This window comes from Anthonomus grandis, chromosome 13 (assembly GCF_022605725.1).
Source record: "Anthonomus grandis grandis chromosome 13, icAntGran1.3, whole genome shotgun sequence".
In the NCBI taxonomy this organism is placed as follows: domain Eukaryota; kingdom Metazoa; phylum Arthropoda; class Insecta; order Coleoptera; family Curculionidae; genus Anthonomus; species Anthonomus grandis.
Window position 1 is genome coordinate 8,938,398 of NC_065558.1, and position 17,005 is coordinate 8,955,402.

General features: G+C 32.4%; 2 protein-coding genes across 2 annotated transcripts; one reads left to right on the top strand and one right to left on the bottom strand.

Moving 5' to 3' along the window:
• Positions 1-619: 619 nt before the first annotated feature.
• On the bottom strand, positions 620-1,473 carry LOC126743798 (protein archease-like). The gene is made up of 3 exons (XM_050451021.1): positions 1,254-1,473; positions 1,158-1,182; positions 620-1,103 (listed from the first exon to the last, which is right to left on the bottom strand). Exons 1-3 carry the CDS (start codon positions 1,303-1,305, stop codon positions 710-712), a joined length of 471 nt encoding a protein of 156 aa, XP_050306978.1. The 5' UTR covers positions 1,306-1,473; the 3' UTR covers positions 620-709.
• A 268-nt stretch (positions 1,474-1,741) lies between these two features.
• Positions 1,742-16,882, top strand: LOC126743797 (F-box/WD repeat-containing protein 5). The gene is made up of 9 exons (XM_050451020.1): positions 1,742-2,038; positions 2,097-2,251; positions 2,333-2,507; positions 4,119-4,285; positions 4,342-4,825; positions 9,909-10,140; positions 10,200-10,412; positions 10,470-10,714; positions 15,910-16,882. Exons 1-9 carry the CDS (start codon positions 1,837-1,839, stop codon positions 15,960-15,962), a joined length of 1,926 nt encoding a protein of 641 aa, XP_050306977.1. The 5' UTR covers positions 1,742-1,836; the 3' UTR covers positions 15,963-16,882.
• The last annotated feature ends 123 nt before the right edge of the window (positions 16,883-17,005 follow it).

Consider the following 17,005-nt stretch of genomic DNA (forward strand, 5'->3'; position numbering starts at 1 on the left):
TGTCCAATGAGGTAGGATAGATAGATGAAGTTTTATCATAAAAAGTGTCAAATTTTAATTGCGAAAAGCATTAAATTTAATGGGACAAATATTTTTTTGTACTGAACTGGAATCTATCATGTTATGTCTAACTAATCTATCTAATCTAATCTATCTGCACTTTTAATTTAATCTATCAATTAAATTAAAAGTGCAAATTATCCTTAAGTTTATTTGTAATACAGAAAGTTGTTTTTGGTGACATTCATTTGATTTTTCAAATACACTAAAAAGGTAGTCATTTGCATGATCAGGACTAATAAAGTCATTCCCTATTAGAAGTTTTTGAACTTATATTTCAAATTTTTATTTCTCCAAAGCAACTTGTTTTTTTGCTGTTCCAAAAAGTTTAAATAGCCCTTTTTTCCCTTCAAATAGAAGTAAGAACAAAGTTTCGAGAGTGCCTATAAACTTCGAAGTTAGCTAATGATTTTGATTTTTTAAGTAACAATTTTTTTATATCTTAAATAACACACATATTTTCTAATAATTTGAATGCAAACTGTGAAACACACGTTTATTCACCAATACATCAAGAAAATGATTTCTTCTGAATAAATATGATTAATAAACACACAAATTTTGGCAAATAAACTGAATCAATTTAATCTTCTTATAAATGAATTTTTAATCTTTAACATAATTTACAAATATTTTAGTCAACAAACCTTTAAATATCAATAATCACAAAACACTCGAACCTCCTGTTCTCCGGCTCATTAATAATCTGCATGGCTGAATAAGTTATTGCCTTAACTTCTGTCCCCTGTGGATGCTTTCCTATAACAAACTCTTCTCCGTAACATTTGCACTTAATCCTAAACTCTTCCCCTGTTAAAAATTCTGTTATAACCAGCTTGGAACAGATAAGAAATGGATCACAGCTAAACAAAAATAGCAGTTCATCGAGGAAGTGATACAAGAGGTTTTCTAAGTCGGTGCCCTCAGCCTCTATTTCGTGACATTGCTTGATTTCTACCGATTGGATTTCGGTCATGTAGGAAAACATCGCTTGGCCGCATTGTTCGAATGCCTCTTTTAAGGTGTCGCCCCAAGAGTGAAGTCTTAAAATTTAAATAGGTTTGTTCCTAGTTAAATTAAAGGGAAGTTTTACTTACTGAACGTCAGCAGTATGGTCTAGATCTGCAACAAAAAAAAAGGGAGAAAGTAATTCATTGTGCAATATTGCTTAAATTAAAGGGCTTGCTACCTACATTCATATTTCACCGGGGCTAGTTCTAGCTCTTCTGGAGTGAATTCGGTCATTTTTATAGGTAATAAAAATGTCTGAGGTTAATAAAAAATTAAGTAGTACTTAAAATTGTCACTTTTAAAGGAGTTTTTAATGGAAACATATGATTTTTTAAGTGTTTAGTGCTTTTTTTCATAAAAATTAATAGGTTATGTTATTATTATTGTCAGTTGATATTGACGTCTGTCAGCCATGACACATTGGACATTTGAATGAAGTACATTAAACATTCCAAACTTGCCATAGTTGCCACTTCGTTACAAATGTTTTTAAGTTAATCTTCTTAAACTGTCTTAATAATTCATTGTTATAAAATGGTTTATTATTGGGGTTAAATTAAAACAACATTTACCACATATATAAACTAATTAAACAGAAAAGGAGCAATCAGTAATAATAATAAACCCTAACCTTAAAACTAACTTCACACCGATCAACTGTCAAAGTCAGCTGTTTTATGTTTTGACACATTCACCATTCAAAACTAATTTTCTTCAATACCCTTTCTGAATGGTAAAACTGAGACTTTCCTGAACAAAAGTGAAATGGTAGAGCCCGAGGGTAGTTTGTGGGGCTACCTGCCCTATCCGGCCCTACAAAACATCTTCCACCATTTAAATTATAAGGAGCTGATCAGCGCTGGAATGGTTTGTAAATTATGGTACCAAGCCAGCAGAAACGATCTACTGTGGAGGGATTTGTTCTATGATAATTTTTTAGTGGATAAGTCAGTTCCCGTAGTATCCGGTAAGCGGCAATACCATAAGAAACCATTAAAATTTATTAAAATATGATTTTTTTTAAGGTAAAACTTGGTATGAGGAATTTAAAAGACTCTCTTATAAGATCCCTATTGTCCAGACAGAGACCCTAGACGAGCACGCCAATCAGGTGTTGCACGTTAGTTTTTCACACAATGGACGTTATTTTGCCACTTGCTCTAAAGATGGTTATGTTACCGTAAGTGTAGATATCAAGGTTTCTTCCTCATTTAAAGTGAATCATTAATTTTCTTGTGTATTTTTAATCTTCTCTTTTAAGGTATGGAACGCAAACTATCCAGCTACAGTGAAATATAGCAAAAACATGAAACATTTTAAATGGAAATACACTCAGTACTCCCAGTTTAATGAGAGTGATACATTATTGTTGGTTTCTGGAGTACATTTTGGGACTACTCATAGCACTTCTGGAGAAATTGCTGTTTTTAATTTAGGTAAGTCATAGTTTTACTTTGTATTGTTATAGAGAATAGAGAATGTAGTACATAATAGAGCTGCACTATTCTGTTTGATAATCATTTATTTACAGGACAGTAGCTACATTAAAAATTTAAAACAAGTCAGGCTTATATGGTAATAATGTTTATTTGTAATAGGGATGGAAAATAATGTTGGTTTTGGAAATTTCTAATTCAAGCCTTCATTAGTTCAAGTACTTAATAAGAACCTTAAACCAGTTGCTGTTTTGCTAGAACTATGTAAGACCTTCGATACTGTGGTGCACCATATTTTATTTATAGACTTAAAAGAATTGGCATTTGATGTTCTAAATATTTTAAAATCTTACTTGCCTAACAGATATAAAAAAACCAAAGGATTCTGTTTTTGTTTCACATTTATATTAACACTATTTTTTTAATTAAGTAATTATATTGATGACACAGTGTTATTAGTAAGGAAATTCTATGGAATCCTAAGAGCACTAAAGTCAACTTCAGACAGAAATAACTTAAAAACTTCCTGAAATATTTTCATGAAACAAAAAGCATGTTATTCAGAAGAAAATTCTTTTTAAATGTTGTTTAAAGTTGAACATGATCCAAAATGTAGTTTTAGAAATATTGGACTTTCTTAGTTATGGGACTCTAAGAGCACTAAGGTCAACTTTAAAGTCTAGTAGCTTAAAAACTATTAGGAATATTCACGTAAAACAAAAAGCTTAAGATTTAGAAGAATAATTTCTTTAAATGGTGTTTAAAGTTCAAAATGATCCGAGATTTCGGTTCCAAGCACCAAGGACAACTTTAAAGTCCAATAATTTAAAAACAACTAAGTACCTTTCTAAATCCATAACTAATAGCCAATTTAAGTTATTTCACACACAAATGCTTACACATAAATAATTATAAAGGTTTTTTTAAGATTATTTTTTTTTTTTTGACAAATGGCTTATATGAAGATTAATAAAAATGTTAAATAACTTGCTTACCAATAAAATATCTTGATGTTGAAATTTTAAATAAAAAAACTAATTAAAAGTATTTACTATTTGTTAGTTAAATCAATCATCAATAATTATAGTATTTCATTTTGGGAACCTTTGGACAAAATTCAAAAGTATATTATTAAACTGATGCTTTTTATACCAAAGATATTTTCATCTGATTCATTATATCAAGAATCAAAGTTACTAAGGGAATTCAATTCATCATTCATCAAAGCTACAAAATGTTGAAAAGGTTGATAATAATATCATAAGGAGACATAAGAGTTTAAAAAAATTATATTGTTCCTCTTCTACATTTTACTGGTACACAATGGATTATATTGTATGATGGATTTAAATTGTTCATTATTCTACCTCTAAAAATAAAAATCCTGACTTACTTAAAGTCACAGAAATCGAAACGAAATGACAAATAGCAGTACTACATATTTCTTATTTGTTTTGAATTATTAATAATTTCTTTAATTCTTAATAGACTAGATAAGGTACTGTAAGGTTTATTGCTGGAAGAGCATACATTTCATTAAAAATTTAACATTCTTTGAAAGATAAATTTTGTTGTTGAAAGCCATAAAAAATCATGCCTGTTTCTCCTTAGATGGTTTCGAACTGCAATGCAGAGTAGTAAACAAACCTTATGATATATTTGGTACATGGTACAGTGACCAATACCTTTTATCAGGGGATTTACATTGGCTCGCCCATCTGGTGAGCAGCTCCCACTTGTGGCTGAACCGAGCCACCCAGGAGGCAGATTCTGAACTGGTCAGTCACCCCCCTGTTATTACTTTCGCTGTGTTTTATTAACTAGTTTATTCCAGGTTCCGATAACACACTATTTATTCCGTTTCTATAATAGAAACGCCAGCTCCCTCAGAGCTATAATGATAGCGAACTGTTTACCGAACTCTGAAAATGTCAGTTTGGAAGAGACCGAGTACTCGGGAGTGCCTGTTGATCAGGGAGTGATTTTCGAGCATGGTAATCCGGTTAGTCATAGGGATATGGGCAACAGCATGCCCAGTACCAGTAAGGTTCTCGATGAGATTCCCACGTTGAATCCGCTCAGGGTTAGTGACGATTTTGCCAATTTAATTTGGTACAATTCGGACTATAGGAAGGTGGAGGCGGAGCGGAACGAAGGGGCTGGAGACGACAGCGATTATGAGATGGATCAGGACGAGAATAAGGATGAGGGATTCGATGATGACGATCATTCGACTTCCAGTGATGAAACTGACGCTATGAATGATAAATATTTGATATTTACTACTGGGAATAAGACTTATACGCCTCATCAGATTGGTAAGTATGATGTTTTTTGTAAGGAAGTATTGCAGATATATAATTTGTTCCTATAATAAAGAAAAAAAAACATCTATGAACATATCTTTCATCATAGCGACGTAAACAGTAGGCGCAACAAAAAAAATATGTTTTTTTTCTGAAAACGTCTTAATTTTGAAAGATTTTAAATTCTCCAACGTAGAATATATCAGGAATCACACAAATATTGATTTAAAAAACCGCCTATCTTTTTTAGTAATTTAAGGTATTTTTTTTTTGATACACGGTACAGTAAAGCCTCGATAGTCCGGACTAATAAAAACGACAGTGATCCGGATTATTCCGGACGAAAAATTCGGATTACTGAAACATGATGTCTTCTTACATACATATATGTTTTTTATTAGGGAATATTATATGTATATAACTAAAAAATTGCCTACAAATATGTGATAAACGAGAAAAACATACAAATTAAAAAGATAAACTAAATTACATGTTTGCTATGTAGTAGGTACATCATAAAGCTAATTAAAAAAGTCTGTAATAACTCAGGTCTTAGGTTCGTTTTTAGAGGCCATTAATAATAGTCAAAATTCAACCTTTCTACATAGTTTATTTAACTATTCTGATCACAATATGGGTCGTATATTGACCGGACATTGCACTTGCTTACTTTGCAGAATTGCATAAAACTATAACGATAACAATTACCCTAGCATATTAATTAATTCTAATAATATACCGGATGATTTTATTTATATTAAAATTACTTCCTACTACATTACACCTCCCCCCGATAGTACATAATACATAATAATAATTATTATTATACATAATATATTATCAACTATATAATTATTAAATATATGTATATATCCTAAAAATTTAAACTACACAAAGTAAAGTTTTGTTCTATTTTTATGTACAATCGTCTCTTTATTATTTCTTATAATTTTTACATTTGAAGACAAATCCTCTATTACTAAATATGGACCCAAAAAACAAGGGTTAGAGAGTTTATCCCCTGTCTCGTTTTTAAGTAAAATTTTATCTCCTTTCTTATACGTTATGGGATTTTTATTTTTATCATACACTTCTTTCCGCTTTGACTTGGAAATATTTAAGTTTTTTCTTGCATCTTCGTATGCTTTTTGAAGCCTGTATTTTAGTTCTATGGGGTAGTTGTCAAAATTATAAATAGGGTCGATTTCGTTATTTAAGTTACTTGGTATGTGACATTTTCTTCCAAATACCAATTCAAACAGGGTATATTTAGTTTCCGAATGTACAGTCGTGTTATAAGAGAAACACCAGTATGGAATCCATTCATTCCAAGCAGTGGTATTATCGATTGTTTGTGTTCTAAGATATGCCCCCAAAACTTTATGTGAATTTTCCAACGCGCCTATACTCTCATGGTGATAAGCCGTCGACTGAATTTGATTAATTTTTAAAATATTAGCAATTTCAGTCATTATGGATGAGATAAACTCGGTACCTCGGTCAGTAGCAATTTCTGTCGGTATACCGTACCTAAGAATAAAATTATTTACAAAACTTTTAGCAACACTTATTGCGTCTTTAGATTTTAATGGATATGCCTCAACAAATTTTGTCAAATCGCATTGAAGAGTCAAAATATATGAGAATCCATTAATATCTGTTGGTAATGGGCCTACCAAATAATCTAAAAATACCTTTTGAAATGCAAAATTAGCAGTAGTCGTGATTGCCATAGGCTCTTTAATATAGTGATTAGAATGTTTCATTTTTTGACAACTATCGCATCTTTTTACAAAAGTTTGAACATCTTTATACATACCTGACCAGTAGTAGTATCTTTTTAAATTATTTACCATTCTATTAATACCTGCATGACCGCTCGTGGGAAGTAAATGAAAGTCATTTAGTATTATTCGTTTTTCATCATTGTCGACAGTTTTTCTTACGCCTCGAATTACATATATACGGGGACCGGTCCAACTTTTATCTTTTACTTTCTTTAGTATGTCTTCTATTATAAGCGCATTATTTTTATTCTTTATTATAACTAATTCGCGAATATCTGACTTATTACTAATATTAATCAAATCTCTCAACATTTCGTCTCGCGCAAATGTCGATCGAGTATTTTGATTAAGATAAATAGCAGCGTGCGTAGGAACAAAATAAAATTCCCCTGAGCTTAGTGTTATATGATTTCTAAGCTGATTTATATTTTGTAAGGACGTCGGTATTAATTCAATACTATTTTCAGGTCTTTTTAAAACTCCTACAATATCTAGTTGATCAGGTCAATTATTTGTAGTCGTTTTGTAATTTTTGCTTGTTTTACTTTTTCTTGGTTTTTCATAAAAGCCATATCTTTAAGTCTTCGAAGAACAAGAATATCATGCAATGGCACTCGATTTTCTTCAGCCCACTTTAAGCACAAATTGAAGCCCTTCACAGCTTCATCATTTTTGACTCCTTTCTCTCTTCCCTGATTTTCGTCATCGTCTTCACATTCTTCGCTGCTGCTATAATGCATTTCGTTGCTTTCTATCTCATCTAATACCAAGTTGTCATCATTTTCAATCCAGTTATTCACTTCGTTAGGATTTATCTCGTTTTCACTTAGTGTTTGGAGCATAGTCGAAACATCCGTTAAAGCTCGTAGCTTTTCCTGTAATTGCTTTAGCGAAATCAGATCATCGGCTTCGTATTCTAAATCATTACCAAAAACCGTTCCTTTTGGAATTACTTTTTCCCAACATTTTTGTAAAACCTCTACAGTAAGTTTTGACCATGCATTGCTCAGTAAGTATGTTGCAGTTTTGAGATTTAAGGTATTTAATACCTGGATAACATTTTCTTCATTTTGTGATAAAATGAGCGCCAAAAGGCTCTTACGGTAAAACAATTTAGTTAAACTTTATGGCATTTCGATCCATGGGTTGCAGCAATGCTGTGCAATTTGGTGGAAGAAAGATTGTTTGGAAATGGCCATCCTCACTTCTCAGTTCTTCTGGCGATCCATGGCTTGAGGCATTGTCAATGATTAAAAGAGCACGTTCAGTTAGATTTTGGCTTCTTAAATACTCTTGTACTTGCCTAATAAACGAATTATGAAATCACTCTTTAAATATTGCAGATGTCATCCAAGCATTGCAGGAATTTTTGTACCTACGGGTATGGGTACATTTTTAAATGCTCTGGGATTTTTTGCTTTTTTAATGACGAGAATTCTCAATTTGTGAGAAACATCTCCATTTACACATGCCAGGAAAGCAACCCGCTCCTTACTTATTTTTCGTCCCGGTGCTGTCTTTTCTTGAGAACGAACAATTGTTTTTTCCGGTAACATTTTCCAGTACAACGCTGATTCATCAGCATCGTAAACCTGCGTAGGAATTAAATTGAGGTCTTTCATTTTCTGTGCCAACATATTTTTATAAGGCTCAACAGCAGTTTCGTCATTGGATAATTTCTCACCACAAATTTTTAAAGCTCTCAAACCATGTCTTTTTCTGAAATTTGCGATCCAACCTCGACTGGCTGCAAAATTCTCATTTCCATAAACATCGTTGTAGATTTACTTTGCTTTGGCTGCTAAAATTTCATATGATATGGGAATATGTCTGGAACGTTGCCTGCAAAACCATTCGAACAATCGCTTTTCCATTCTGGGATATTCAGGTTTTCTTAGTTTTCCTAGCTTGTGGTACGCTATCACAACCGCTAATAAAACTAAAAATAAAATACAAAACATTAGTAAAAATAAAACGTTTTTATAAACCTTGGCACATACCTTTTAATGTGCCTACATCGTATTCACTAGCTAAGGCTTTTCCACTCACGCCACGTTCTAATCTGTTCAGTATATCAAGCTTTTGTTTTAAAGATAATGTTTTATGCTTTCGTCTTGGAGCCATATTCCCCAGAATTGGTGTAGGAAGGCCAGGAAGCAATAAGTGTCGACTGTAATACCTATGTAACGTTAAAAATTAAACTTTCGCAAACTACCAATCAATTTAAACTTGTCAAAGCCTGCAAAACGGCTGAAAACAGCGCCATCTGGATTATCGCATACAAGCGAATCCGGACTCTAACGTACATAATAGCGGTAAAATTCGTGTTCGGACTACTGAAGCATCCGCGAGAGTAACGCATGTCCGGATTATCAAGGCTCTACTGTATTCAAATTAAAATTAAAATTGGGATTCCTAGGGACGAAACGCGCATATCTCTGAAACCAAGAGAGTTAGAGATGTAAAATTTAGAATATAGCTTCTTCGAATAAATTTATTCGACACCTATTTCAGGGTTTTACCCAAAAACTTTAAAAAATAGAGATATTAGTCTTGGAAGTTGAAAAAAAATCTTTAAAAAATTTGGGATCTTAAGGAACGAAGTGCTCATATCTCTGAAACTAACAGAGTTAGCTACGTGATATTTCGATCAGATTCATGATGATGTTGAATATATAAGCATCATTTATATTTTGAGAGTTATACAAAGAATACCACTCAGTCATGTTTAGTTCTGTTCGTATGTCATTGTAGTCTGCCCGTTTAAAGTTTCGATATTGCTTTATTTTGCAATTTCTTTACAGTGAGTAGAAGGACATTCAAATAGAAACTTAGAGGAGGGGTGGTTAATGTTCTCAGGTAACAATTATCACATTAAAACAAACTATTATTAAAAAATTGATTAGAAAACACCAAATCCAACAACTTGGAATTTGGATTAACCACGTTATTGTTAGTCTCAAGCGAAGTGACTGTTAAGTCAATCTCCACATCCTTTTTTGAACATGTGAATATTCGATTTCATCAAAAAATTGAGTTTCTTTATGTGTCTATAAATGCTTGATGCAATATGGTGTCAGAAACAATATCAAAAAAACAGTTATCAAGTGAGAGCTTTAACTACTTTAATTTCGTTCTACAACTTTGAATATTTTGAACATTAACAAGGAAGGCATTTTTAAATGTAGGAATCTTTAGATATTTTTAGTTATTGATATGCAGAATCAATACTGAGCCACTCTTAACGCCCTAGTATTAAACGTATGAAAGCTTAAGAACCTTTCAGTCTAATCTAAGTCTTCTAAAAGGTTTCAAACGGATAAAACCCTTCGTTTTCCCGAAAAAAATGGACCTCGGACCCTCGCTGAAGGAACGTCTGATCCTTCAAGAGCAAAGAAAGGAGCAAAAACGTTCGGCCAGTCCTTCGCAAGACCCGGACTGGTTGGATTTCGATAAAGTGGCGGACAAGTTCGATAAAGTCGATCATCTGATCGATCTGCACGGCCATATCGTCGGAATGGGACTCAGTCCGGACCATAGGCATGTCCCGTAGTGATAATTTAACACTACTTAGTGTCTAAACCATCAAATGTTTACAGATATTTGTATGTGAACAGTCGTTCTTGGCCAGAGAACTACGTCATAACGAACCCGTTAGATCCGCCCCCTATAGCGCAAGAAATCGACATCCACGTCATCGATTTGGTGACCCTGAAGCAGGTGGGGACGATGCTTAGGGCCCATAAGGCCTACACCCCGAATCACGAGTGTTTTTTTATATTTTTGGATGTTTGCAACGAGTATGTTGCCAGGTAAGTGTTGGCCCCCAAGTAGTTTTATTCCTCTTTAACAATAAAATCTTTGTTTAGTGGTGCGGAGGATCATCACGGTTACATGTGGGACAGGCATTACGGGATCTGTCTGGCCAAATATCCGCACTTGGACGTGGTCAATTCGGTGGCGTTCAATCCGAAAGATCCCGAGATGTTGGTCACGACCTCTGACGATTTTAAAATTAAAATTTGGAGGTCCAGGTCGAAGGTGAAAGAACTGGGATTGGACGTGCGGGATTTTCCTAGGGGGATCGAGCTTAGGAAGACGGCCAAGACTAAAGGTGAGTCTTGAGTGGAAAATTAGTTACGATCCTATTAGTTTTTATAAATAATATAACCTTCATAAAATACCTCAGGGTTATTTTCCGGCAGACCTCGACTTCAGAAATTTTGATATTCTTTCCGTCTTTCGTTTTTATGGATACAGTGTGTCCAAGATAAGGATGTCTACCATGGGGGATTTTGATAAATAAAAGAGATACGAAGATGGTTAAATTAGAAAAAAAGTTGCGCATTTTCAAGCCTAACAATATGCCGTTTAGAAAGTTTTAAAATTCCGAGATATGCCCGAGATAAAACCAAAATTTGCTGTTTTCGATTAACAGGATGGTGTCCCACCCCATTTTGCGTGGTGTGATTCATAAATGTGATATGATACATAACTTTTTTAATTTAAATGGAACACCCTATATTGTATTGCATTTTTGGATTGCTTTAAAAATTCTACATACCTTTTATCAAGCATCGTCTATACCAAAACTTACCCGTTTGTGAGATATTTAATATTTTATCAAAAAATCGACGTTTGCACGTCTCCACAAAAACAAAAATAATTCACTCATTTGGGATCCTACAAGCCAAATCTTTTATAGGTTGTTAGTGCATACTTACACTTACTTTATGGTCCTATGAGAATTTGATAATATTTTACAGGGTGTTCGCAATACTCTATCCAAAACAAAAAAATGTAAACAACTATATCTTATTTTTTTCAAATGGAATAACCCATATTTTAAAATGTTCACAATGTGATAAGCTTTCTTTTTTGTTAAGCATGTCCTATACCTATCTGTAATAGTTATCGAGTTTTTTACACTTTTTCCTAATGTCGCCCTTAAAATCCACAATAGTCGCGTTTTAATTTAAAAGAAGTTTGCTTAGTTGGCAATGGAAATAAGAATTGCACAAATATCAAGCAATTACTTTGACAGAAGATTTACTGTTTGGGTGCAAGTGAGAAAAATTGTTTACTGGCAAGCAGAGTTTATGCACAGAGATATCCGGATGCGGAACGACATCCAAATCGATTGGCATTTGAAAGACTAAAGGAGAAATTTGAAAGAACTGGAAATTTAAATTATGAAATGTCACAAAGACAAAAAACAGGGGCAAATCCACAAAATGAAATGCTTGTTATGCAAGCCCTAGTAGAAAATCCGCATGTCTCTTGTAGGCAAATTGAAAGGCAGTTGTACATTAAAAAATCCACTGTTAATAGAATCACCCGGAAACATACATTTCATCCATATCACGTACAGCTTGTACAAGAATTAAGCGATCAAGATTTTGCTAATCGCCGAAACTTTTGCCGCTGGGCTTTGCATCAAATCCAACTGCAACAGGACTTTTTTGACTTTGTGTTGTTCACTGATGAAGCGACATTCCATAAAAATGAATTTTTAAACCGACACAACTTCCATTATTACAACGATGTAAATCCAAGGCATGTGATACCACTGGATCATAAACATATATGGTCACTTAATGTATGGGCTGGTATCATTGGGACAAAGCTTCTTGGACCATATTTCTTTGATGCGGCAGTGAACGGTCAGAACTTTCTACATTTTTTGCAAAATAAATTCGAAGAAGAGCTGGATGATTTACTGTTACAAACAGTAAGACGACCATTTTTGAAATAAATGGATTGGCAGGAGAGGACCAGTTGCTTGGCCGGCCAGATCTCCTGACCTCACAAAACTCGATTTTTTCTTGTGGGGGTTTGTGAAAAAATCGGGTTTATTAACGGCCTGTTACCACCAAAAACGACATGAAGTAAAGAATTCGGAATGTTTTTTAAGAAGTAACTAGAGAAATGTTACAGAAAGTAAGCAGTTCTTTTGTTAAACGAATTCGTTTGTGTGATCAACACCCGGGTGGGCATGTCGAACATTATTTATAGTTTAATGTACATACCTTTTTGGTTTAGTCATTTGTTGTTGTTATTGTTCACAATTTTATTTTTTTTTATTTAAGGAATATTTTTTTGTTAATTTTTCGATTAGTTTTAAGATTTTATTATTTGGTAAATTTTAAACAAAATTTCTTTTCGGTACATTTTGGTATCATTAAATTTGTTGTAATTTAATAAAATGCCAAATTTAAAAATGCTTTTCAATCCGTTTCGTTTACTATTTACTATTTAAGTTTAAGGTTTAATAAATTGTTTTTTTCAAACGTTTTTAAAAGTTTAGCAAAATCTTTATCAGATAATTCTTGCATAATCTGTAGGTACCTACATAAAAACATGTGATTCTGTTTACAGTGGATTTTTGAATTATCTAACTGTGCTTGCCAATAAACAGTAAAGTTACCTCAATTGCATCCAAACAGTTGAAACAGTAAATCATTTTCACCATATCCTCTTTCGAAAAACTCATTTTTAGTGCAAAAATGTTTCGCTTTAGTGATAAACTGACAACACTAAATCTTCTGTCAAAGTAATTGCTTGATTTTTGTTCAATTGTTATTTTCATGGCCAACTAAGCAAACTTCTTTTAAACTAAAACGCGACTATTGTGGATTTTAAGGGCTTATCACATTGTGAACATTTTAAGATAAAAAAATTATGGGTCATTCCATTTGAAAAAAATAAGATATAGTTGTATAGATTTTTTGGTTTTGGATGGAGTATTGCGAACACCCTGTAGAATATTATCAAATTCTCAAAGGACCACAAAGTAAGTGTAAGTATGCACTAACAACCTACAAAAGATTTGGCTTGTAGGATCCCAAATGAGTGAATTATTTTTGTTTTTGTGGAGACGTGCAAACGTGGATTTTTTGATAAAATATTAAATATCTCACAAACGGGTAAGTTTTGGTATAGACGATGCTTGATAAAAGGTATGCAGAATTTTTAAAGCAATCCAAAAATGCAATAAAATATAGGGTGTTCCATTTAAATTAAAAAAGTTGTGTATCATATCACATTTATGATCCAAAAATATTTTTATGTTATGCACCTTAGACAGTAAAGTAACTTTGTATAAAAAAATTTTTTTTTGTATGACTGTATAAGTAGCTATCGTCCGTTATCGCACTAATGGGACACCCTGTATAATCAGATTGTACACTATAACGTGTCTTGAAGATGTCCTAGGAAACGTCGGCATTTCTTTTGGAACTAAATTCGTTTTTATTGGAAACCTGAGCTTCCTACACTTTCTGTGTACTACATTTTTTTTTAGGCGTTACTGGGAATGAGAACAATGTTTAATGTATCCAGGATTCAGAATCATTCTTTTATATAGAAATAAATTTTCATATTTTGCAGGATTTCACAGTATTTTTTAAACTTTTCCACACTCTGGAGTATTTTTTATGTGCTCCAGGGATTGCAAATAGTTTTTTATATGTTCCGGGAAGTTGGAGTAATTTTTCATACATTTTAGGATTTTTGTTCGATTACCCAAATCCTTTTATTATAATAAAAACCTCTAAAAAAGAAATTAATTGTTAAATGAACGCTTCTGAAGCAAATTACAGGAATTTTCCAGGCAGTTCAAATACTCGAGTCAGATTGTTCAGCTTCAATTGTCTGGAAGAAATTTAAACTTCTGTAAGACAGTCCTTTTTTCAAAATTTGCCAATTACGATTCTCCAGATAAACCTTTTCTGGTTTTTGGAGATTTAAAGGTCTAAAAAAAGTGATATTTTTTAAATAAAACAAAAATTTTTATTTAGAAATACTAACTTATAGGAACTAAGTGCCTGATAAAATTATAAGAATTTTCCAGGCAATTTAAATAATAAAGGAGAGGAGAAAGTAAACTCAAAGTCCAAGTCTCATCAATCAAGCGTCTATTTAAAGGTTACGCGTTTCGCCGCATTAGGGCATCATCAGACCTAAGTAAAATTAACAAAATTAAATAATACGGAGCAGAACGCTAATTAACAGAAAAGACATACCTATAATAATATATAAATACAAAAAACTGCACACTGACTCACACTAACATAAAAATAAAATAAGTTTATACCATCGTGTATCGTTATTGACTAAAATATGAATTATAAAACGCCAAATATCACCTCCAGTAAATTCTTTACATATTATTTTATAAAGAATGAAAACAAATACAATTATGAAAGAAAAAAATATACAAAAAGGTTTTTCAAAAAATATAGGTATCGAACCAGAGACCATTGGATCTAAAGTCCGAAGCATATACCTTATCGCCAAACCGGGGTAATGATGTAGCATGCGAGTAATTACGTTATATGAGACAAGATTAAAATTTTTTATTGGAGATTATTGAAAATTAGATTAGGTTCGAAATTGAAGATATCATTGACACAATTTAATATTGGGCTTCTTTTAGCTCTTGTAATCTCCAGCTTTTCGAGGAGATCTAGTTTTTTACCCTTTCATGTAATATAGTTACACACTCATGTAATATAGTTACATCATCCGACACCGAAAAGTTATGACCAGTCGATAAAAGGTGATTTGCAAAGGCTGACTTTGTTTCTTTAATATCGGTGTCCTTACAATTGTTGAAAAGACTTAAATGTTCTTTTACCCTAGTGGAAATTCTCCTACCAGACTGACGCTTGATTGATGAGACTTGGACTTTGAGTTTACTTTCTCCTCCCCTTTATTCATATACTTAAGTCTCTTTGGGAATGATGGATGATTATTTTGAATTAATTTAAATAATGTTTTTAATACTTCCAGGTACTCCCAGAAGTCACCTGTTACATGTCAATGTTAAATGTCGTTTTATTGATTTTTCCCTACAAACTGCAGAGAATCAAAGTGAAAACTAAAAAAGAATACAAATTGTTGCTCAGAATACCTACAGAAACATAAATCATAGAAAATGACATAAGTAAATAAATAAAAGGGCATGGATCTTACACATACTTACTACAAAATAAATATAATTCAATATCGCAATTTTTTTTTATTGTTGTACCATCATTAAAAAATTGGTTTGGACATTCTACATTAACCTCACTAGTGATTGTGATGATGATCTAACTGGTCCTTTTATATGAAGAAGACAGTTTGAAAAATAGACAATTTTCAAGAGGATAATGTTTAACTATTCTCATTAATAATATTTCACCTAAATGCGTAAACAAGTTATAGAATCTTGTGGTCAAATTTTTGTGTACTTTACTAATACTATTTTACAGTAAAAATCCATGTTTTTCCGAGCCATAACCCTAATGTAACTTTTTCTTCCAGGTAATACTAGTAAGGACAAAAGTAACGCCTACTCACCCCACAGGTCTAGATAATAAACTAATTATTTAAAAAGAAAAAAAAATAGTTCGTTTTTGTTGTAAATAAAATTAAATTATTACTATGTACCATTAAATTTTGCTTGTGGTAAGATGCGCTTTTTGTTCTGAGGATAAGTATTAAATTTGTAACATACATGATTTAGCATCCCATAATAAACTGATGTAGGTAATAAGGTTTATATGTCATCGCATTATAACTCATATATATCTCTCTCTCTCTCTCTTATCTATAGTGAAAGGTGCTTATTTGGAAAATTTGTATTTTAGTAACGTTGAACCTAAAGCCATTTTTTATAATAGGAATGAGGGTGTTACAGAATTGTTGGTCCACGTGAAAATCCGACTTTCATAAGCAAAAAAGTGCAGTTTTATTTAATATTTGTAATTTTTTTTTCAAGTGATGGTAATTGGGTAAAATCCTTTTTTCCTCTTCTACATTGCTATTGACATAAGTCTGTCACAAGGTAAATGGTACTACTTCTATGCCAATGCTTTCTGTAACTACATAGTCTTATTTCATTTAAAATGCGACGTTTTGGCTTTAAGTGGTCATCATCCATTTAATTTTTTCACTTTTTCTTCTGATTCGGCTGTAAGTTGAAAACCACTGAAAGCTGTAACGTCGGATTGTAAATAAACGATTTATTTTTGTTTTCTTAAACAATTTATGCATAATTTTGTTAAATGTGTATAAAATCATTCTAGATTTACCTACAGGAATTTCTGATTCGGATTTTTCTGTTTCACCACCAATTTGTGACACCTTGTACAGGGATGTGATCAGTTATAAGGCATAACTCACTATGTATATTATATTTATTTTTGTTTGTTAAAATATAATAGGAACTAACACGTTATAATTTGCAAGCGATTTGTAGTTTTTCTTTTTTGTGAAATAAATTACTGTGATCTTACATTAATTATGTTTCATTTACCTTTCTTAACATGCTGTCAAAAGCAACATAAATGCCTCCAAGTCATAAAATCCTCGACATTACCACCGATCTCTCTAAAGCATTTGACACTGTAAAACTTTT